The 24,640-nt window shown below is 39.2% G+C and overlaps 1 protein-coding gene across 3 annotated transcripts in view; it reads left to right on the forward strand.

Moving 5' to 3' along the window:
* BTBD7 (BTB domain containing 7) overlaps window positions 1–24,407 on the forward strand; it is a 92,812-nt gene extending 68,405 nt beyond the window's left edge. For 2 of the 3 annotated variants that reach the window (XM_070477926.1, XM_070477925.1), the window contains 7 exons: window positions 3,604–3,679; window positions 6,922–7,082; window positions 10,523–10,666; window positions 12,494–12,683; window positions 15,460–15,638; window positions 17,275–17,718; window positions 19,131–24,407. In XM_070477926.1, coding sequence (XP_070334027.1) covers window positions 3,604–3,679; window positions 6,922–7,082; window positions 10,523–10,666; window positions 12,494–12,683; window positions 15,460–15,638; window positions 17,275–17,718; window positions 19,131–19,943 — 2,007 coding nt within the window. In that variant the 3' untranslated portion in view covers window positions 19,944–24,407. Of the gene's footprint in view, window positions 1–3,603; window positions 3,680–6,921; window positions 7,083–10,522; window positions 10,667–12,493; window positions 12,684–13,665; window positions 13,709–15,459; window positions 15,639–17,274; window positions 17,719–19,130 lie in introns of those variants that run through there. The other variant, XM_070477927.1, reaches the window with a different exon arrangement.
* The last annotated feature ends 233 nt before the right edge of the window (window positions 24,408–24,640 follow it).

Here is a 24,640-nt window from a genome sequence, read left to right on the forward strand (position 1 = left end):
TGAACTCTCCTGGTCAGTAGGTGCCCAGTATGCTACTGGAGATCAGTGGAGAAATAACTCCAGAAAGAAAGAAGGGACAGAGCCAAAGCAAAAATAACACCCAGTTGTGGATGTGATGGGTGATGGAAGTAATGTCCAGTGCTGTGAAGAGCAGTATTACCTAGGAACCTGAAATATTAGGTCCATGAATCAAGGCAAATTGAAAGTGGTCAAATAGGAGATGGCAAGAGTGAATATTGACATTTTAGAAATCAGCAAACTAAAATGGACTGGAATGGGTGAACTTAACTCAGAATACCATTATATCTACTACTGTGGGCAAGAATCCCTGAGAAGAAATGGAGTAGCCATCATAGTCAACAAAAGAGTCTGAAATGCAGTGTTTTTTTGGTTTTTTTTTTTTTTTGAAATGCAGTGTTTTGATGTAATCTCAAAAATGACATAATGATCTCTATTCATTTCCAAGGCAAACCATTCAATATCACAGTAATCCAAGTCTATGCCCCGACCAGTAATGCTGAAGAAGCTGAAGTTGAACGGTTCTGTGAAGACCTACAAGACCTTCTAGAACTAACACCCAAAAAGATGTCCTTTTCATTATAGGGAACTGGAATGCAAAAGTAGGAAGTCAAGAGCTACCTGGAGTAACAGGCAAATTTGGCCTTGGAGTACAAAACGAAACAGGTCAAAGGCTAACAGTTCTGCCAAGAAAACGCGCTGGTCATAGCAAACACCCTCTTCCAGCAACACAAGAGAAGACTGTACACATGGACATCACCAGATGATCAACACTGAAATCAGATTAATTATATTCTTGAATATATTAATTATATTCAAACGTGGAGAAGCTCTATACAGTCAGCAGAAACAAGACCAGGAGACAACTGTGGCTCAGATCATGAACTCCTTATTGCCAAATTCAGACTTAAATTGAGGATAGTAGGGAAAACCACTAGACCATTCAGGTATGACCTAAATCAAATCCCTTATATACAGTGGAAGTGACAGATAGCTTTTTTTTTTTTTTTTGACAAATAGCTTTAAGGGATTAGACCTGATAGAGTGCCTGAAGAAGTATGGGCGGAGGTTCGTGACATTGTTCAGGAGGCAGTGATTAAGACCATCCCCAAGAAAAAGAAATGCAAAAAGGCAAAATGGTTGTCTGAGGAGGCCTTACAGATAGCTGAGAAAAGAAAAGATGCAAAAGGCAAAGGAAAAAAGGAAAGATATACCCATTTGAATGCAGAGTTCCAAAGAATAGCAAGGAAAGATAAGAAAGCCTTCCTCAGTGATCAAAGCAAAGAAATAGAGGAAAACAATAGAATGGGAAAGACCAGAGATCTCTTCAAGAAAATTAGAGATACCAAGGGAACATTTCATGCAAAGATGGGCACAATAAAGGACAGAAAAGGTATGGACCTAGCAGAAGCAGAAGATACTAAGAAGAGGTGGCAAGAATACACAAAAGAACTACACAAAAAAGATCTTCATGACCCAGATAACCACGATGGTGTAATCACTCACCTAGAGCCAGACATCCTGGAATGCTGAGTCAAGTGGGCCTTAGGAGGCATCACTGTGAACAAAGCTAGTGGAGGTTATGGAATTCCAATTGAGCTATTTCAAATCCCGAAAGATGGTGCTGTGAAAGTGCTGCACTCAACATGCCAGCAAATTTGGAAAACTCAGCAGTGGCCACCGGAATGGAAAAGATCAGTTTTCATTCCGATCCCAACGAAAGGCAATGCCAAAAAATGCTCAAACTACTGCACAATTGCACTCATCTCACATGCTAGCAAAGTAATGCTCAAAATTCTCCAAGCCAGGCTTCAACAGTATGTGAACCGTGAACTTCCAGATGTTCAAACTGGATTTAGAAAAGGCAGAGGAACCAGAAATCAAATTGCCAACTTCTGCCGGATCATCGAGAAAGCAAGAGAGTTCCAGAAAAACATCTATTTCTGCTTTATTGACTATGCCAAAGCCTTTGATTGTGTGGATCACAATAAACTGGAAAATTCTTCAAGAGATGGGAATACCAGACCACCTGACCTGCCTCTTGAGAAATCTGTATCCAGGTCAAGAAACAACAGTTAGAACTGGACATGGAACAACAGACTGGTTCCAAATAGGAAAAGGAATACGTCAAGGCTGTATGTTGTCATTCTGCTTATTTAACTTATATGCAGAGTACATCATGAGAAATGCTGGGCTGGATGAAGCACTAGCTGGAATCAAGATTGCCAGGAGAAGTATCAATAACCTCAGATATGCAGATGACATATCACCCTTATGGAAGAAATGCAAAGAAGAGCTAAAGAGCCTCTTGATGAAAGTGAAAGAAGAGAGTGAAAAAGTTGGCTTAAAACTCAACATTCAGAAAACTAAGATCATGGCATCCGATCCCATCACTTCATGGCAAATAGATGGAGAAACAGTGAGAGACTTTATTTTTGTGGGGGGAGGGGGCTCCAAAATCACTGCAGATGGTGACTGCAGCCATGAAATTAAAAGACACTTGCTCCTTGGAAGAAAAGCTTTGACCAACCTAGACAGCATATTAAAAAGCAGAGACATTACTTTGCCAACAAAGGTCCATCTAGTCAAAGCTCTGGTTTTTCCAGTAGTCATGTATGGATGTCTTGAGAGTTGGACTATAAAGAAAGCTGAGTGCTGAAGAATTGATGCTTTTTTTGAACTGTGGTGTTGGGAGAAGACTCGTGAGAGTCCCTTGGACTACAAGGAAATTCAGCCAGTCCATCCTTAAGAAAATCAGTCCTGATTATACTTTGGAAGGACTGATGTTGAAGCTGAAACTCCAATACTTTGGCCACCTGATGTGAAGAGCTGACTCATTTGAAAAGACCCTGATGCTGGGAAAGATTGAAGGCAGGAGGAGAAGGGGACGGCACAGGATGAGATGATCCATGGGGTCGCAAAGAGTTGGACATGACTGAGCGACTGAACTGAACTTGATGACTGTTTAGAATCTTTGTGTTTCTTCTTAGAATGTAAAAAACATGGAGAGCAACCTGGATTATGCCCTAAGATTTTTTTTTTTTGCCCTAAAATTTTAAGTGCAGTACAAAGAAATGAGAAGCACATTGCCATTTCACAGACTGTGCCTGAGGGGTCCTTCACCAGTCAGTAGCGTACTTGGTGGAGATCGTAATGTCTTCTGCCAAGACAAGTTGCCATACTTGTTTTTTCTGCTCCTGAAGGAGACAGCAGTGACACTGTATCTCTACACTTTTACTTTCATGTATTACTCTCCATCTTGTCCCCCAAAGAATTTAAGGCAGCTGTATAGAAACCATACAGTAAGATAAAACAGGGAAAGAAAACAGTTTAAAAAACAAATAAAGATGGAAATAGTAAAAATTTAGTTTGAGCCAAGAGTGAGGTTACTGGACCAAATGTACATAATTGGGCATTTGCTTCCTGGTATACCACAGGTTTAGGTCAGACATTTGAAACAGCCAGTGTAATGAGTGAAACATGGCATGTTGTACACTGTATATATTTTATGACATAAGAAGAGTCTTTAATGAGATTAATGTCTGTCTGATTGCACTAAAATAAATACAAACTTTTTTATTATAGGCAAGTGAACAAGATATCCTTAAATATCTGATTAAATGGGGTGAGCATCAGTTAATGAAGAGAATAGCAGACAGAGGTAAGCTCAGAGAACTAGCTTGCAACTGTAAGTTTTTCCCAGAAGTTACTAAAGTATATGCTGCACATCAGTCTCGACAGTTACCACTGTTGCCTGGAGAGAATAGAAATATTTACAATCAGTAAAAATCCTTTAGTGAAAAGGATTCACTTGGTTAGAAATAAACATATCAGAAAGTTTAATTTTGCCCTTTAAACTGTAACTCTTAATGTTCTCTTTCTGGGTGTTTAATAATGTATATTGAATGATTTATAATTAGAGTGTAATTTTTCAGTTAATGAGTTAAGTGTTACAAAGGCGTGTTGTTGATGAAAATATTTTAGATTTAGGTGGTAGTGATAAGTGCATAGCATTATAAATGTACTAAAAGCCACTACATTGTACACTCTAAAATGGTTAAAATGGTAAATTTTATGCTATGTGAATGTTGCTCGAGAAAAAAAAGATATGACTACCAAAGGAAAGCATGTTTGTTGTTTATTTGACGTTTTTGTGAAAGGTAAAGGAGAAATGATACTTTTGCATGGCCTCCAACTAGGGGCTACTACAGAAGAGATGCCAGCACCATATGTCGCTTATGATCTTAACTTGGGGAGCTTGTGCTTATGTAGCAGTCTTACATCTTTATCTAGGGTGAGCCCACCCACCGGTGTGATTTCCTCTATATAATTCTGTGTTTGTCTATATAGTGAACCCAAATCAAAATATTTTAATTTGAAAAATTAAATGCAGGTTTCCCTTTCCTCTCATTTTTGACAGCTTTATATAGATAAATTTACATACCATAAAGGTCACATGTTTGAAGTGTTCAAGTCAGTGTTTTTTAGTATACTTAGAGTTGTTCTGCTCACATTTTAAAATATTTTTAAAAAGTACAGCTGAACCTGCCTTCAAATCATTTTATAGTGTTCCTTTAATGTACTGCTACCAAGCTCTAGGAAACAAAAGCAGTCCTCCTATCTAATTCTCCTAATTTAATCTGCGGCCTGCAGAAGCCTTTAGCAGTTTCAGATTTGAAATTTTTTTTTCATTTATTTTTGTTAGTTGGAGGCTAATTACTTTACAATATTGTAGTGATTTTTGCCATACATTGACATGAATCAGCGATGGATTTACACGTGTTCCCCATCCTGATCCTCCCTCCCCACCCCATCCCTCTGGGTCTTCCCAGTGCACCAGCCCTGAGCACTTGTCTCATGCATCCAACCTGGGCTGGTGATCTGTTTCACCCTTGATAGTATACTTGTTTGAATTTTTTAAATGTAAAAACCACTACTATTAATTTGGGACATTTTTGAAATGCCAGTATACAGTCTATGCTGCTGCTTTTCAGATTCTAAATTTGCAAATTTACCTACTTGCTAAAATTTATTTGTGATCCCCAAATCAGTGCTCATGACACTTTTAGTCATTTGCAGAGATGCACAGAATGACAGATTTGAGTCCCCTGTCATACGTTTCCAGCTTATGGTGAACAGAGTGATACGCTGCCATCTTCACTTAATTCTCAAACAAGTGGCCTTTTCATAGTCTTTTTAGTGCTGTGTTTTTTATATCTTAGTAGGATTTTCTAGTAAACCCACTGTCTGAGATAGCCTCCAAGTGTGTAATACTGTCTAGTGTTCCTAAGTCCAAGAGGGCTATGATGTGCCTTATGGAGAAAATATGTGTTAGATAAGCATTGTTCAGGTGCATGAGTTACAGTGCTGTTGGCTGTGAGCTCATTGTTAATGAATCAACAATATATACTAACAAGGTGTCCTTAAACAGAAACACACATAAAACAGGGCTTTGTCTTCATTGGCTGACAAAAATATTGTGACCAGAGGCTCAAAGGAACCTAACTCTGTGTTCCTGTAGGAGCAATGGTTCAGTATTCACTAATTGTTGTGGTGGCTTTATAGAACAATACCACCCCAAGTAACAAGAACTGAGTGTATACAGTGTTCCATAATCATCAAAGGCTTATTGATGTAAGACTGGTAATGATATGTCGTATTTATTTGGGGCAGATAATGAACATCGTTGATAAAGTTTCCATTGTTCAGTAGTTTTCTGGCTGGGTTAGAATGGGAGTCTCTTCCACAGAGATGAGAAGGAAGCTGCACGGACCAGACTGCACCTTTATTTCAGTCACTTTCATGTATAAGGTTTCTGCCCTTACCTGTTATGTATCTGGGGATTTCATGGAATATTTCGTTTGAAAATAGGACACCACTACTTTGAGAAAAAATTTCTTTTGAAGAGCAGTGCCTTATATACACATTGAAGCCAAAGCATAACGAGGCAAGAACAGGAACTCTTTCCCACACACTGGCAACAGTTTTAATAAGCCTCTCAAAAACAGCATCTCTTTATCACATTATTTCAGGGAAAATACCAGTTTACCTGTAGTGTTTATGAAAAAAATCCAGCATTTATATTGTGAATGATAAAGATCTCATTTTTAAGCAAAAAAAAAAAAAAAATATATATATATATATATAGCCCCCTAGTTTAAAGGTATGATTAAAAATTTCCAAAATATGTTATTTTCCTTCCCACCTCACTATCAAAAAGCATATGTATACTTCAGATCTTCCTCTTTCACTAATACCCCATGAAAAAAAACATTAATTCTCTGCTGTGGACAGTGGAAATATATTACACATGAACTTTTATGCATTAACATTTTTGTGGAAATTTAGGAGACTCATAAAATTCTTAAAGTTAAATAGAGTGTATATTAGGTTTTGCTGCTTTGAGGTGTCAGGTGATATAATTTTAGATACTCATTAAATTCCTATTAAATCTATATAGTAGCCTAATGAGCATACTCATAACTTACAGTTAACAGAAGTAACATTTGTTCTGTATTACCCTTATTGTAAGTTTATTTAAAAAAAAAAAAACTGGCCCCAAAAGTGAGGAACATTAAGTAAAAGCCCTTGATCAGACTAGATTTTAATAGATTGTTGTTTTTTCTCCTTTGAGTTAGTATGCAGAAAAGTATTCTGTCTTCTTTAATCTTGAACAGTTATAAAGAATGTTACTATACTATTGACACCGTGCTTCTTCTTTGTCCAAGAATATCTCTATTAAGAAAACTTCTTAAGCCATAAAAATAACTTATTTATAACACTTTATGAAGCAGGTAAATTTAATACAGAGGGTTACTGAAAGTATACTTAGAGAAGAAAGAGAACCTTTCTCTGGAAATTTGGATTTGAGTGGAGACCTCTCATTTTCTGTTTCTGTCATAGAGCCGAACTTACTGAGTGGCACTGCTCATAGTGTGAACAAGAGAGGAGTGAAAAGAAGGGACCTGGACATCGAAGAGCTTAGAGAGATCCTTTCCTCTCTCTTACCTTTTGTGCGAATTGAACACATCTTGCCTATAAACAGTGAAGTCCTAAGTGATGCAGTAAGTATCTTTCTTCATTTATCCCTTTCATGAAAATAATGTCTTTCTTTTAAATCATTGTAAATAATTTCTCCTAATGGAGTATCGTGAGACTAAACTCCATGAAGACAGAGACAGATGTCTGTTTTGTTATGTCCCCAGTATCTGGCACATGGCACAGATAAATGTTTAGTGGATGAGACTTGAGTTGGGTGTATGTCTTACTTTTGCGAAAACATAGTCTCTAAATGGAGTTAATCCAGCAATTTATCAGTGTAGATCAAGTAGTCCTCATTTTAAATGGAAAGAGTAGAAGTTACCTTTGGAGACTCTCTTAAAAATAGCAGTAAATCAGAGAGCAAGAGAGGAAGAGATTGGTTCAGTGTAAAAGGGGTAAATGAATCCTATAATTGTGTTTCAGGTAAAAATTAATGGAGCTGACTGATCATGTTACTTTCACAATTTTTATGTGAATTTTTTTAGACTATAAGAATTGCTCCAGTTAATGGTTGACAACCTGGAGGAGGAAATGGCAACCCACTCCAGTATTCTTGCTTAGAGAATTCCATGGATGGCAGAGCCTGGTGGGCTACAGTCCATGGGGTCTCAAAGAGTCAGACACGACTGAGCGACTTTCACTACTACTGTGGTTGGCAAAAATACTCTTCACAGATTGGTTTATAACTTTAATAAGATGCTGTAAACATAATAGTTTTTTTCAACTGCACAGAAACATTGTAAAAGTCATCTGGGAAAAAGCTGATAAGAATTGTTTAAGTTAGAAAAAATAAAGAAGGATAATAAAGAGCCAGCTTAAAACTAAATACTAAAAAAACTAAGATCATGGCATCCACCCCCATTACTTTATGGCAAATAGAAGGGGAAAAGGTGGAAGTAGTGACAGATTTCCTCCTCTTGGGCTCCAAAATCACTGTGGATGGTGACTGCAGCCATGAAATCAGAAGACAGTTGCTTCTTGGCAGTAAAACTGATAAATCTAGACAGTGTGTTGAAAAGCAGAGACATTACTGTGCTGAGAAAGGTCCGTATAGTCAAAGCTATGATCTTCCCAGTGGTCACATACACTTGTGAGAGCTGGACAGTAAAGAAGGCTGAGTGCCAAAGAATTGATGCCTTTGAACTGTGGTGCTAGAGAAGCCTCCTGAGAGTCCCTTGGATAGCAAGGAAATCAAACCAGTCAATCTTAAGGGAAATCAACCCTGAATACTCATTGGAAGGACTGATATGCAGAAGCTGAAGCTCCAGTATTTTGGTCATCTGATGCAAGCAGCTGACTCACTGGAAAAGTCCCTGATGCTGGGAAAGATTGTGCACGGAAGAAGAAGAGGGTGTCAGAGGATGAGATGGCTGGATAGCATCACCAATGCAATGAACATGAACTTGCCCAGGAGATGGTGAGGAACAGGGAAGCCTGGCGTGTTACAGTTCATGGGGTCACAAAAAAGTTGGACATGATTGGGTAACCACACAACAACTCTTCCATAATGTAAAATATATTTTAAAACTCTTAACAGTCAGTCTGTGATGTTAGCATAATAGAGAAGACAAAATAGCCCAGAAGAAGATCCTAAATTAATATAAGAATTAAACATATAATAAGCAAGCTATCACAAACAGTGCTACAGTAACCCATCAGTGGGGGAGGGAAGAAATGTGCTTAAAAGTTAAATCCTCATTTCACTTGCACACAAAATTAATCCATATTAGATTGAAGAATTAAATATTAAGTTGAAATATGGAAAAACTAGAAGAAAAATATTTATGAAATCTCTGATTAGAAGGATGTTCAGTCTCACTAGTAAGCACATACAGAGTAAAGAAAGCAAAATAAGACAATAAGTTATCACTTTTTTACCTATTAGGTCACTAGTTTTTTAAATAATATTACTGTCTGATAGGGGAAGTGTAGCTGGTACATTGGTAGCATCATCATTAAGTATAGTTGGAAATAACCTAAATGTCTAATAACAGGGAAAGTAAGTTATAGCATAACCACTTGACAGAATATTTTGCTGTCCTAAGAAATGTGTGCTTTTATGTATTCTAAAATTTAGGTAAAAATTTATCTAAAAAATATTGGAAGGAAACATATCAACAATACTACAGTTATAACAGATTAGAGTTATAGGATTTTTTTGCCTATTTTCAAAATATGTCTAATGCTATATTTTATTAGTTAAACATAATTTTAATGTAGCAATGAGATGTTTGTTATATTTAGCAAGAATAATATTAGAGAAACAATATTTGGTTTCATTTAAAATCTGGGACTAAAACCAGATTCAGTTTGTTTTAGAAAAATACTTTAGAACTTTTGTTTAATAGATTTAGAAAATATATAGCTCTGCTGTTAATATCCCATGTCTAACACATAATAAGTGTAGTGAAAGTCGCTCAGTCATGTCCGACTCATTGTGACCCCCATGGACTATACAGTCCATGAAATTCTCCAGGCCAGAATACTCACGTGGGTAGCCTTTCCCTTCTCCAGGGGATCTTCCCAACTCAGGAATTGAAGCCAGGTCTCCCACATTGCGGGCAGATTCTTTACCAGCTGAGCCACACGGGAAGCCCAAGAATACTGGAGTGGGTAGCCTATCCCCTATCCAGCGGATCTTCCCGACCCAGGAATCAAACTGGGGTCTTCTACATTGCAGGCAGATTCTTTACCAACTGAGTTATCAGGGAAGCCCAACACATAAGTCCCCAGTAAAAGTTTACTAATATTGGTTGTTAGCCGTAGTGCTTTTATAGTGTATGTTAAGCACTGTGCCAAGTGCCTTTTATCTTCCTTACCTTCATTTCCTCCTCACAGCCACCTCATGGGCTACAGTACTTGATTTGTATTCTCCTAGCATAGATGTGGAAACCACAGGACCACCACATTTAGTTGGTCCTGCAGTGTCCCATCTCCAGGGCTGATTCGGGTCCTTGAGGTGACGCCCAGGTAAGAGGAGATGTCCATGGCCACATAGCTGTCGAAAGGAGAGTTAAGGTTTGAGCCAAGTTCTTCCCTTAGAGCCCTGCCCCTATCACTGTGCAGACTGGCTATCTTTGTGCTATAGATATAGGCCCAAGAATGTGCTTGTTTCATCTTGTGGAGGATAGATTGGGGGAGGAATCAATTCCTAGATGAGTAAGGAAAAAAATCGGAGTTCTGAAAGTGAGTCTGACTCATATTTTTAATTAATATAACTCTTGTTTTTAAAATATCATTCCTCTATTTAAAGAAACATGGAAAGTTGTACCTTTTTATGGCTTTCTGAATCCTTTAAATACTTTTAAACATTCAAACTATGTTTAAGTTTCATGTGCATTCCTAAGTTCATATTTAAATGGTAAAGTTTGAACATGTTGACTTATAGGTATAATTATTTTTATCTTAGTAATATTGTGCTACACAAATGTCTGTTTCTCTAAAAAATAATTTATTTTTCAAGATGAAAAGAGGCTTGATTAGTACTCCTCCATCAGATATGCTTCCTACAACAGAAGGTGGAAAGTCAAATGCCTGGTTACGGCAGAAAAATGCTGGAATCTATGTTCGTCCTCGGCTGTTCTCTCCCTACGTAGAAGAAGCAAAGGTAATAAACCATTTTAAGATGTTAAACTACTTTATTACAAACTATAAACACAAAGATATCTATTGTGGTATCAATTAAATATTTGGAAATAGCCTAAATGTCCAATTAATAAGGAAAGTGAAACTAAATTCTGCTTTGACTTCTCACCAGAGTAGTTTTCCAAAATGTTTAATTATCAAGCATGTTTTTATTTTTATAACTTTATAAGTTGTATCTTACATTTTTCTTATCTTAGCTTTTCTTGCAGACTGTTAGCTTGGAAAAAACTTCTTCATTTTACTGAAATGGTCATCAGTATGTTGTTATCTTCAGGGTGGGAAAAATGTTTGAAAGAAGACTGCAAACATATTTTCTTCCCCTTTCATAAACTAAAGAAATGCCATGACTTCCTATAACATATTTCTGTAGTGCTCACTGTTGGAAATTGTATTTAGCTTTCTAAAAAGTGTACAAGCTAAAACAAAATTTCAGGTCTACTAAATAAAAAGTTGGCATAATGTTATATTGCCATTTATATTATAACATAAAGAACTCTCTAAGTAAATATAATAAATACTGCAGTATGAAATACTGCAATTTTATTAGACATGTTCAGCCAAGGAACTTCGGGGTGAGCTTTTGAGGAACTGACAGTCTTTGAAAGTCAGAAAGCACCTTTAAGCTTAATGAAATGAATTAACAGGCAAAATAATGTGTTTGGATATAGAAGCATAGTTACCTTAAAATTTTTCTCCCTTTTATTGTTGGAGTATCCCTAGTTTAAGATACATATATAAAAGGATTTGTGAGAGATTTATTGATGAGGTTGATAATCTACCCCTTATTGAGTAATTGACACTTTGAAAGTGAAAGTTGCTCAGTCGTGTCCGACTCTGCAACCCCATGAATGGTAGCCTGCCTGACTTCTCTGTCCATGGAGTTCTCCAGGCAAGAATACTGGAGTGGGTGGTGGGGATCTTCCTGACCCAGGAATCAACCGGGGTCTCCTGCATTGCAGGCAGATTCTTTACCACTTGGGAAGCAGTTGACACTTTAAATAATTGTAAAATGGGATGAGGTGGGCGGCAGAGGCAGAATGGTTGGGTCAAGTCTTTGGGTCAATGCCTAAAGTGACTTTGGGTCAATGCCTAAAGTCACTCAAGCAGCTGAGGCCTCTGTGGAAGGTTGAGTCTAGTGCTAAAAGGTCCATAATAAACTCAACTTACTCTCCTTTCTGGTGTCTAAAAGTAGAGCGGCCGCAAGCTGTGCATGTACACAAGTCCTGTGCATGTACACGTATGCAGTACCCGTGCATATGCAGATAAATGCCCACAGTAAATGTGGTGAATGGTTTTACATTATGCCATTTCTACCATTCTGCAGTTTGTTGGACTGGATTCCTCTGAAGCTTATTTAACAATTGTTTATGTATAGTTCTGTTGAATTTAATATCAGTCTTTAATATTTTATATTTTGAGTATTTCTTATTGGCTAGGATATTTAGTCTATATAAACATTGTTTTCTTTATAGTGATTTAATGTATAATTTTACTTCTGATTCATTTTATATCCCTTCTTCAAATTTCAAATACTTCCGTTAAAGCAGACTTTTCAGAAAATGGTTATTTCTTTTCAAAGATGCTCCAAAAAGCTCCTTTAAACATTGAAGAGGTAGGAAAAAAAAGTTAAAGAGGTTACTTTTTCCTTTTACCACTAATTTTAGGCTTTATACACTGGAAACAATAAATTAATTCTCTTTTTATGTGATGATGGCAGTAATCTTTCTCTAAATGTGATTTACCAAAGGTGTAAGGTTGACTAATTCTGTTAATACTGAATTGTTTTCAGTCAGTGCTAGACGAGATGATGGTGGAACAAACAGATCTTGTGCGTTTGCGAATGGTTAGAATGTCCAATGTGCCAGACACACTCTACATGGTCAATAACGCTGTGCCCCAGTGCTGCCACGTGATCAGCCACCAGCAGATCAGCAGCAACCAGTCAAGCCCTCCTTCAGTGGTAGCAAATGAAATCCCAGGTAAGGCAGTTAACCTTGTGCCAGGTGTTTTTACTCCAGTGAATAATCTGGTCATATTTTGTAACCCCTCTATATATGCTGATTCTTTCCACTGTCCAATACCCTTTATGCATTGTTCTCACTAAAGAATAAATTCTTATAAGCTAAGTTTTTTTGTTTTATACTTTATTTTACAGTAACAAATGTATGCAGTTTTTCGGTTTAGCTCAGGGTTTCTCAGCCTTGGCCCTTCTGACAGTTAGGGTTGGATAGTTCTCTTTTGTGGAGGCTGTCCTTTGCATTGTAGGGTGTTCAGCAGCATCCTTGGCCTGTACTCACTAGATGCCAGTTGCACGTGTGTTTACATGTGCGTGCACCCACACACACCTTGTGATAGTCTCATGAAGCATTTTTATGTTTCTGCATGTTGCCAAATGTGCCTGTGGGGCAGAATTACTGCCTGTTGAGAACCCTGGTTTAGAGGAATTCAGATTTTTCATCACTATAGGGTGTTTCTCACATTATAAGACTCTTTGGGGAGAGTACTATCAATTAGATCTTCAAGTCTATGTATGTCCTCTCAAAACGTGATTGCCATTGGTTTCTGGGAGATCGAGTTTCCCACGATCTGCTTTGTGAATGTTACATGCATTGTAATTCAGGCTTCCATCTTATTGTCTATTGATCAAGGTATAATTGTCATGTCGGAAAACATCTGAGCGTCAGTCAGTGCTGACATTAACCAAAGGGCTGTCATGTCAGTTTCTAAAACAAGAAAATCCACAGAGATCTGGGGGGTCAGAAATGTATAGCTCTCGTCAGTTACCATTGCAAGAGTCCAAAAGATCAGCAGAGTACAGCGTTACTGGAAATGATGCTCTGCATTTTGTGCTGAGAAATCTGTTTCAATTAAGGATAAACAAAAGACATAATGATGGAACTTTTAATTGAATACATTCGTTTTATTCCAGAACTAATCTCTGATTGGTTTTTGCCTTATCAGATTTGACCACTGTATTTATTTAATAAAGCATACGTTGGATAAACAGTGTGAAGAGAAGTATTTCTGTAGCTGGTTTGTGCAGCTTTGGAACCTTTGGTAATTATCATGGACTTTATCAGCTTGAGTTAATACGATTGAGTAGCAGTATAATTTAATCTTAGAACTCACTTTCAAAAGCCCAAAGAGATCTACAATTAAGTGTGCTCAGAAAAATAGGACTTGTCCTTCTGTTGTTTAATGAGACATGGCCCTATGCTTGTACCATCAAAGTTCTCCCTTCCTCGCTTACCTTGCTGATGTAAGGCATCAAGGTTTTGGAGAGGACTCTTGGGCACATGTTCTGGCTCTGCCACTTTGTGTGACTTTGGACAAGACATCTACTTCCCTGAGCACTAATTTCCTCATCTGTCAAATGAGGATATCTCCTTTCTAGGGTTCTTGTGAAGATTTAAGGAAGCTCTGTGAGTAATACGAAGTTTGCATGACACAAAGTAAGCACTCCATAAACAGTTTCTCCCCTTTCCCAGAATTAATAATCATCTTGTCTCATAGGTGCTTAGAGACTGTCCCCTCTTCCCCAGCCCTCTGCTGCATCCTTAGTCCAGGTTCCTAACCTGTGAGCCTGTCTCTAACCTTCTTCCCACTCTGGCCTTTGTACCAGGGCGTGGCAGACATCTGTGAAGGGCTCGGTAGTCAGTGTTTCGGGCTTCGTGGGACATGCAGTCTCTCTGGCACTGTGCTCAGCTCTGCAGTCATAGGCCAGAGGCAGCCATACGCAATGCCTAACGGATGAGTGTGGCTGTGAGCCAGTAAAACTTTACTTACAAACAGGTGGCAAAGTGGTTTTAGCCTACAGGCGATAGTTTGCCAACCCCTGCTTTCCACTCCTTTCAGAATGCACTTAGCACATCACAACTCGGATCCTCTCATTCCCCCACACAAGCGCCTGCCTGTTCTTCCCCAGATACAAATTAAATTCCTTGTCATGACATGCAGGGTCATCTGTGGTCTGCCGCTACCCTTCTTTCTAGCCTCCTCTCCTGTTACCCTTCCTGCTCGTACTGTCTCCTGGCTGCGCCATCCGATTGTGCCTTGCTGTGTCTCACTTGCATGTTTTACACGTGCCTGGTCCTTCCGCTCAGAAAACCTTGGCTCCACTTTATTTGCCAGCCTGATTTTCTCTCATTCTTCAAGACTCCATTCAGAGCTCACCTCGTCCAGGAAGCCTTCACTGCCTGCTTCCAGTCTGGATTGGGGGCCCCTTCCTCCAATTCCTTCAGTGTCCTTTGCACATCTTTCTCTGCAATCACTGACGGCCCTCTGCTGTGCTGGTTTATTTTGTTTACTTCGTTAAAACCAGAGCTCTGTGAGGATAGGGATCATGTCTTTTGTTCTGTGCACCCTAATACCTGAGTTGACCCCTGGTGCATAGTCAGGACTCAAAAAATTATTTGAATAAAAGAGTGAATATATTTAAAAGACTTGAAGTATCCTGAGATTCAGCAGAGAATATATGTAAGTAAAATTTTATTTAGGCTGTGAACTCATAATGCAGTTTAGGGGCTCTTTGGTATGACTAAGAGCCTTTGGGGCACTGAAATTTTAAAACCCTAAAAAAATAATTAGATGCATATAAATTACTATTTTTCCTGGGAATTAAAATACTATCAAAAATTTATGAGACGATTCTGATGCAGAACACATGCTTTTTTTTTTTTTTTTTTCCTTGCATTCAGCAGGTGGTCTCTTGTGTGGCTCAGGTACTGTGCCTACAGACTGTTTCTCTCCTTCCAGTTCCCCGTCTCCTCGTCATGAAGGACATGGTCAGGCGCCTGCAGGAGTTGCGGCACACGGAACAGGTGCAGAGGGCCTACGCGCTCAACTGCGGGGAGGGCGCCACGGTCAGCTACGAGATCCAGATCCGCGTGCTGAGAGAGTTCGGGCTCGCTGACGCTGCGGCGGAGCTCCTGCAGGTGGGGAGCAGGCCTCCACCCCCTCAAACAGGGGGTCTTGTGTTAGATCGCTATCAGATCAGCTGTTAGATCAACTGTTACTAATAAGGAAAATATTATTGGTATTCTTTTGGATTTTGTGATGTTTGTGTTATTTGTCATATTTTTGAAATTTGCAATGTGTGATTTCTGAGTCTAGACAAATAGTCAGCTTTGTACCTGAAAAAAATAAAATACAAGGAGCCTTGGCTGTCACTCAGGCAGTATTTTCAGACTTTCCAAGGAGCCCTCATAGCATGTCCTTTTCTTTGTACGTGCTTTTTCAACTGTCCCTGGTGTCTTGGATGACCTGAAAGCCCCCAGTGAGGGGCAGTGTGGTAGAGTGGATGGGGCACAGGCTCTAGAGTGAGAACTGGTTTTATATCCTGGCGATGCTGCTTAGCAGTTAGTTAACTTAGAGCAAGTTATATAACCTCTGTGAGTATCAGTTTCTTTACCTGTAAAATGAAGGAAATTGTGAAGATACGAGTGGCTGTATATAAAGCAGCTATGTGTCTTGCACATAATGAGCACATAAATGGTGACTCCTGAAAGCTCATGGTGTGTACACCCAACAGAGGTGGAAGAGAAAGCAGAAAATTCTGACCCTCGGCTGCTTTTCTTTCCCTGATTTGGTCACTAGATTTCAGGCTGTGACCTACTACATCCTTAACAGACCTTCCAGATGCCACCCTTTCCCCCTCTCTCCTCCCTTTTACAAGTTTTTTTTGCACGATAGTTCAAACCATATAATCTTTTTGAACTAGCAGGAAGAAACCCATTTCTAATAATTATTTAGTACAAAAAACAGTAGTATTTTTGTATAAAATGTGTAATCTTCACAGCAACTAAAGCAAGAGACTATGATTTCATCTGGTCAAGTGATTGCATTGTTTTCATGCCACTCATTGCAAACCATTTTAGCCTGAGTTTTCAAAGGGGAACATGGTATGGTGGCCCTAGGCAAGGAGAAGACCATTTGTAGGTTCTTGATTTTCAGTTTTTACTGTAGTTTCCACCCCTAAAAGTCTTGTTTTTGTTCATTTCTGTTCTCTTTGCCATTCTAAATTACATCTTAATTTGATCTCTTAAATGTGTAAGATGTATAATTTAAGTATCCCCATATGTTTATCAAAATATTAATCATACTTATTCCTATATAATAGTATTTTGTAGTTTTTATTTCAGACTGAATGCGTACAGATGTTTTGTCAGAAAGTTCTAGGAGGGTCTTCACTTGTATGCCATTTCTTCTTTTGGTTTTTAATGGTAATTTTATTTTCATACTAAAGACCTATTTGAATTAGGTTTTATTTCCTGTTTTTTTATCATCACATAATCTTGCAAGACATTACTTACCTGCTTCCTGGAGTATTCAATTAAGCAGCTCTCCTTAATAGTTGTACTTTAGGCTATGGAAGCTGTACTCTGCTGTTTTACATAGTGTTTTTAAGGTTATTTTTCCTTGAGCTTCAGGCCTAGAAAAATATGTTGTGCCTCTTACTTTTATGGAATGTGGTTTTCTTAGGTACTCACTTAATTCTCTCAGCCTGTAAATTTCTGTGCAGGAAATCTGCTAACAAATATCTTAACTTTCTCCCCCTCCATTCTTTCTTAGAATCCTCACAAATTCTTTCCTGATGAACGTTTTGGAGATGAAAGTCCACTCTTGACAATGAGACAGTCTGGGAGAGGTCGAGTCAACAGCACCCCCACTGCAGAAACCATGTTTACAGACCTGGACTCTTTCGTGGCCTTCCATCCACCCTTACCCCCACCACCACCTCCCTACCACCCGCCAGCGACCCCAGTCCACAACCAGCTCAAAGCAGGCTGGAAGCAAAGACCTCCCAATCAGCATCCTTCACGTTCGTTTTCATATCCCTGTAATCACTCACTGTTTCACTCCAGAACAGCCCCTAAAGCTGGCCCCCCTCCAGTCTACTTGCCAGGTGTGAAAGCAGTGGCCCCTGACTGTACCAGCACCACGGGGCTGGGGAGACAGACGGTGGCTGCCGCCGCCGCCGCCGCCTCAGCAGCAGTAGCATCTGAGAAACAAGTGGTGAGTCCGCACTTCAGTGACTTACCTAAAGGTAAAAGTTTCTGGAATGTTAAAAGCAATTTCCTAGGCCCCAGGAGCCCTACCTGGGACTCAGCAGTGCACAGAAGTGTAACTGACAAGCTGAAAGCATAGACTTACGGAATGTGGAAATTGGAGAGAAAAAGAGTGTAGGTGGATGAGAAAGTCCAGAGAAAAGAGACAAGATGTGTGTGGTGGGAAGAAGTGAGTGCCTTCCCTTATGTTCACGTGCAGGTGTCTGGATGAGGTGGGGTTACTGGGCAACACAGGTGATGTTGTTACTGGTTTCACAGTGTACTCTTCAAGCATGTGCATGTCTAGAGTCTGTTCTTGTTCTCTATTCTGTAGAGTCTGCTATTCTCCCAAAGGCTTTGGTGGGGTGGGAAGGGGAAGCTACTTGTAGCTGAGCATACCATCAGAAACAGTGTGGCAGGAGACTCCCCTTTCATAAAATAGGCAGAAAATTGACCCTCATGAGTGTCTCTGCCTCTCGCAAGCTGTTTGATCAGAGCACTCATTTAATTGGAAATCACAGTTGCCACGTCTAGTTTGCTAATAAATTAAGTGAGACTTCCTTGCTTAGTCTTGCACTGCATTGAAGGTTGAATTTCTGTTGTATATAATACATTTGAAAAAAAAAATATTGATTTTTAAGTCTTCCTGCTTAGTCACACATTATCAGTAGCATTCAACATAAGAGATAAACAAAAGATACATATATTCAGGGAATCTCCATTGAAAGATGACTGGACGAGTGTATACCTTGAGTCAAATTATGGTCCTTTCTCACCTTTTACCCTTCTGCCTATTCTCCCTGCTATCCATTCCAACCCCTCAAAAAGGAAGAAATAACAAAGGTCAATAGTGTTGGATAAACCCAATTTCCATCTTATCAGCCTGGGCCTCAGTGCCACAGTTACAAAAATTCTACTACTTTATAATTAAATAAAACTCCCTTTGAAGGTAATTTATCTATATGTTCCATGCAGTCCTGATTATAATAATGAAAAATTGGAAACTGCCTTAAGGTCTCACAGTGGAAGAATAGTTAAGCAGTCATGCCTCATCAATACAGTGGAATAGTATGCAGTAATTTAAATAGAAATCTCAGAAAATTTAGTGACAGTATTATATATGCACTAAATTTTATGAAAATTAGTATATGTGCAAAATTAAAAAGGTGAGAGAACTGCTTCAAAATGTTAATAATACTGGTTATCTCAGTAGGGAAGGTTTGGGGTTTTGTGGGGTTTTTTATAGTTTTCTAGATTTTTATTATTTTTAAAATTAAGCTTGTGTTTTTATAATGAAGAAATAAAATCAGTGAACATCATTTGAAAAAGAGGGAGTCACAGGCCTTTTTAACCTTCCCCCTGTTTTGTCTCTGTTTGCAGTGCACACAACCTGTGCTAAACGATCTAATGCCAGATATTGCCATGGGTGTGTCCACGCTGTCACTCAAGGACAGGAGGCTTCCAGAACTTGCTGTGGACACAGAATTAAGCCAGGCAGTTTCTGAAGTAGGACCAGGGCCTCCCCAGCATCTATCGTGTATTCCACAGAGGCATACACACACATCTCGAAAGAAACACACACTAGAGCAAAAAACAGATGCTCGAGAAAATCAGCAGGAATATCCGGATTTCTATGACTTCTCAAATGCTGCTTGCAGACCATCCACTCCTGCCCCTGGCAGACGTACCCCCTCCCCTTCACAAGGTGGATATTTTGGTCCTGATTTGTATAGCCACAATAAGGCATCACCAAGTGGCTTAAAGTCAGCCTACCTACCAGGCCAGACCTCGCCCAAAAAGCAGGAAGAAACTAGGAGAGAATATCCACTTCCCCCCGACGGGCATCCACACAGACAGAAGAGTGAGCCGATACACCTCGATGTTGTTGAGCAGCCTCCCCAGCGGCCAGATTTTCCCTTGGCAGCCCCAGAAAATGCCGGCAGTGGTTCAGCCCATGTCAGGGGGCGAGCAGCAATGGAAACTGACTTGACTTTTGGGCTGACTCCTAACAGACCTTCACATTCTGCATGTAGCTCTGAAGCTCCAGAAGAGAGATCTGGCAGAAGACTGGCAGATGAGTCCCTGGGCCATGTAGCTCAGCGAAATACAGATTTGGAAAGGGAAGATTCAATCAGCAGAGGAAGGAGGTCCCCGAGCAAGCCAGACTTCCTCTACAAAAAGTCTGCCCTCTGAGAGCAACCTCCAAGTCGTCCGTGCCTGAGATGTGAAACATCCCGTTTTATGATGTAACCCAACAACTTAGAGACCAGTTTATTGATGCCAGCTGATAACTCGGTTTCACGTTATTTTATTCTAGTTTTTGTATATACATGTTTATTAGACATGGCATGCTAAGAGGGTTATTTTGAATGCTGCATCTGTCTGTTTTGTGTTTGAACAATTGTGTGGGAAAGCATTTTTAAGAACAAGCAAGCTGGCACTTTTTTTTTTTCCCTCTCTTTACAAACAGTGGAATTTTTTTGCACTTGTACCTTTGTTTTATCTGTATTGGTTTTATATCAGTATGTTAAACTTTATTGCCACATTTAAAGAACTGTATTTTCATACTTTTTTGCATTTTACCTTTCATCTACCTATTTCCACGTGCATTGGATTGCACACTAAGATGTATTTTCTTATGAAATAGTTCTGTGTTTATTTTTTAATTATAGAAATTCCAAAGAACAGCACATCAAAATGCTCCTCTCTTTTCCGTAGTTGTTTCAGTTCAGAAACCTTCCTGCTCAGTCTTCATAAATCTCATGTCATCCTATTTAAATAAGTCCTGGAAGCTGATCTTCATTCCTCCAGCAGGAGTCCAATCAGGAATCCTGAAGTTTTCCTGGTTCAGGAAAGAACAAGGAGAAAAGCCTTCTGCGTCCAGGCAAAAGCTTGTTGTTTCATCCACAGTGCAGACGTTAGAATCATTGCAGGTTCTGGTCATGTGGATTAGAGTTTCACTAGATGAGGTTTGAAAGAGATCAGCTTTCTTGGAATCCTAAAGCAGTGGAATTAGTAACTTAAGCTTGCACTACGGGATCGCTGCTTCTGAGCATCAACTCAGCAGCTGAGGGGGGAGTGACTGCTTGCTGCCTTCAGTTGTCCTGCTCTCTTGTGGGGAAAAAAAAAACAAAAGGGCTTCAGTTTTATGGATGTCATTTGGTGTTTGTAAGTAGATGTTTTAAGTGTTTTTCAAAGTGTGTCAGAATTTTGGTGTCCTTTAAAAAGTTGTTGTATAATGCATAATGCTTTGTCACCAAAAAAGAAAAACCATTTTTTTTTTCCAGTGAAACACTACATGTCCTACTTGAACTCCACTGGGGACGCTGGTTTGGGATTTTACTGAACCACTGAGCACATGGGATCTTTTAAGATCCTTTCCCTTAGAAGGGCAATGTGTGAGCTAAGGACTGTTGTTTTCTTACTCTCCAATGTAAATATATTAGCATTTGAGTTTTTAAATCACTTCAACATTATTTGAGCATTCACTTTGTATTTTTACACATAACACACAGCCGTAGCACTTAGAAGAAAAGAGACTTTCTGAGCACTCCCTCACTTGAAGGATGTTTGGGAGCCTCCTCTCTGTGTATGTATATATACATATATACAACTCTGAATCACTCACACTCACTCTAAAACTATGCAGGGCTAGGGAGCCTTTACAAGCTATCATATAGATGAATTACATGCACTTTTAAGTAAATAGGTTTCTATTGGATGTCAACAACTCTGATTTTTCCCGAAACTGTAGTTTCTCTTACAGTCTCTTCCTACTTTACCCTGTGGATATACACTCAGGAATAATCTGACATTTTAAAAAATCCTAACAGTAGATAGTCTCAAAACTGGGAACACGTCAGTTGATCTGTCTACACCGGCAAACCGCTGCCACTCGCTCTGCTGCCTGGCTAGTTAGCTGCTGCCCATGCATCCGTCGATGTTGGCCACGCTGCACACCAAGCCCTGGGACTGCCAGAGTCAGCACCAGGCTGCTATGAGATCAGCTGCATATCATCACCTCTGAGGTTCCTTTTTTTTTAAAAGATGGAAAACTTTAGGACTCTGTTCTCATTTTTAGGAGGTTTGACCTTTTGTAATAAGATGACGGTGTCTTTTGAAACTAATCTCGGTCTGTCTCTCCTCAGAAACAAAAAATATTCATTCCATCGCATTCCTTAAGGTGTATTTATGTACATGTGTTGACATGAATTCTTTTGATACAGTTTTAAATTTCTCTTCTGATTTCAGACTGTGCTGTGCTGTGCTGGTACTACAATTAAGAGTGAGTAGATATAGTTGGTGGGGAAGTCTTTCTGATCTCCAACCTGTTTTTTTGTGTTTGTTTTTTTTTAAAGACATAAGAGCTATTGATGCCCCACATGGCATATTTCTGAAAATTTATTAAATATTCTTTCATGTCCCCAAAATATAAAAGAAGTGACCCACTGTTAGTAGTTTTATTTAATTTATGAAGTTCGTTTTTAATAATTTGGTAGCATACCTGGCTGAACTATGTATAGAGAGAAAAGTGCTGTGGGACTGTGGACTGCTGTGACTTGCAGAAGGTGAACAGACGTGGGTTTTGTGTTAGGGTAGGGTTAATGGATTTTTAATGTGTCTCGTGAAATATGGTCAGTAGGGTAGGTTGAATAGCTATGTGCCTCTGACTTTTGACCCCATCTCTTCAATCTTTTTTAATGCTTCGTAAGCATTAAAATCTTTCAGTGCTGTACTAAGATAAATGTGAAGTCTGAGTAAGATTGCTCCGAGAAATTAATGTGTATAATATAAAACTTAGGCCTAGCGTTTTACTCGGTGTAGAAACTTCCTGAGAACCAAATCTCAACACACCAGATCTCCTCTTGAGGCCATGGACAATCAGGCCGTTAGACAATCGCCACTTTTGGTGCCCACCATGTTGAGGTTGGCGAATGCCGGTGAGACCCTGGAGCGAAAGCCGAGGATCCACGTTTCTTCAGAAGAAGATGCTGTTGGTCTTGTTCTTAACATTTTTAATTCTGTGATCTTGATTAATAATTTCAGTTCAGAGTCATAGGTATGACTCCTAAGGGGAAAAGATAGCAAGAAAGGCAAAACTTATTCCTGAAAAAAGAGTCGTTTGAATTGTCCACGTACCATGCATAAGCTTTCTCGGCACCCCTGTAGCTTTTTCTAGGCACATCCCTAGACCTAAGCTCTCCTGACATTTTGGTAACCAGGTAGATTTTAAGGATTTTAAATTACTTCTTTTTATTTGAGTTTTTTTTTTGTTATTGTTGAACTCTCTATGAAACTTTACCTAATTCTTGTTTATGTCTCCTTAAAAAAAAAAAAAAAACCTGTTCTTCCTTGGGTTTTCTTTGGATTTGTTCTTCAAACTTGAGTAGCAGTGGATAGCGCTTGTCCATTGATGGATGAAAACAGCACATGCAGCCTCAGCAGAGGGTACAAAGCTGAGCCCGCCGTGTGTCGGTCTCTAGAGCTCTCAGTAACGACTCAGCAAAATATGTATTTTCATGTTTAAATCTGCCTTTTAGGGAAAATGAGTTTCGTGAAACACTTATAAGATACTTGTTCACAATTCTAAAGCATTTATGTTTTTATCTTAGGACTGAACTCAAAGGGAAATGTTTGACTTTTTAGTTATTTGGTTGACCTTTAACTTCCTGTTGAAAGTTACTATTAAAGCAGCGGTGATGGGTGCTACTCCCCGTTCTGCAGTGGTTTACTTTGTCTACTAAGGAGTTTACTTTCAAACCTCATTACAGATAACCTTACTGAAAGAGTTACCGTCACACACTAAAGGGTATCGTGCTATTTTTCCATTAACACTATTGTATAAACAATGTTCTATGAAATGTTAAGTTGTCTCTTTGTCCTATTGATTGCAATAGCTGTTATGTAATTGTTGTATTGGCAAGTCTTTTGATTTTTTTTTTTTCCCTCTAGAAAACCCTCAGACCATGAGTCAATCTTCCATATTCTGAATATTATAATGCTGTGGCCATTTCTGTAGAAAGATGACTCACAAGTGTGTATCTTGAAAATAACTCTTGTGTTTGAGTGTTTACGTGGGTTCTGTCTTAAGAGCTGAGAGGAGCTCTGGAAGCCTCATGGTGTACCTGCACGTGACTGTGTGTGTGGGTTCCACGGGCAGGTGGGACGGAACCTTGCTCTTAGGTGGGGTGGCTGAGAGAGAGATTCCTGAACTCCACTTGCTGTTTATGCACCACGTCTGCACTTGAGAGAGGTGGTGTCTTCTACAACACTGCATTTCTTGTGGTTGTGCTGTTACTGGTATAAAGTCAAGTGCCTTCAATGCTAAAGGCTCAGAAATTTTTCTTAAAACTGATTTCATGTCCTATGCAAGTGTTTTCTACAACCTGCATAACCAGTACTTTGTAAAACTTGTTTACGCTTCGACTGTACATAGTGTTTTTTAAAGAAATACATAGTATTTTTATTTAGGTACCTCCGAACTTGAACTCGTCTGTGGGAAGCATTGTAAAACAATCGATCCATTTCTCTTTTGACTACCATTACGGTTGTACAGAGGTTTTCACTGGTTCTATTTTTCTACTGTTACTGACAAGCATGTAACACTGACTTTATCCTACATATAGTTGGCGTTTCAAATAAACGGCTTGGATAGAACCCGCTGAGTTGGATACAGTCTGTTTTAGCAGGTGGCACAGCCACCAGGTAACAGCCCTCAGTTACAGAAGTGATTTTGTCCCCACCAGCAGGGTGGAAAGTGGAAGGTTTTCTAGATGGACTTCTCCTCTGTCTCTTGGCCTTCAGGTATTCAAGGACTTGTTAAGTATTAACAGATTTCTTGGAAATAACCACCTTCTCATTTGATTCAAGTTCAAAATTTCCTGTGATGT

The sequence above is a fragment of the Odocoileus virginianus genome, chromosome 16 (genome assembly GCF_023699985.2).
Source record: "Odocoileus virginianus isolate 20LAN1187 ecotype Illinois chromosome 16, Ovbor_1.2, whole genome shotgun sequence".
NCBI lineage: Eukaryota > Metazoa > Chordata > Mammalia > Artiodactyla > Cervidae > Odocoileus > Odocoileus virginianus.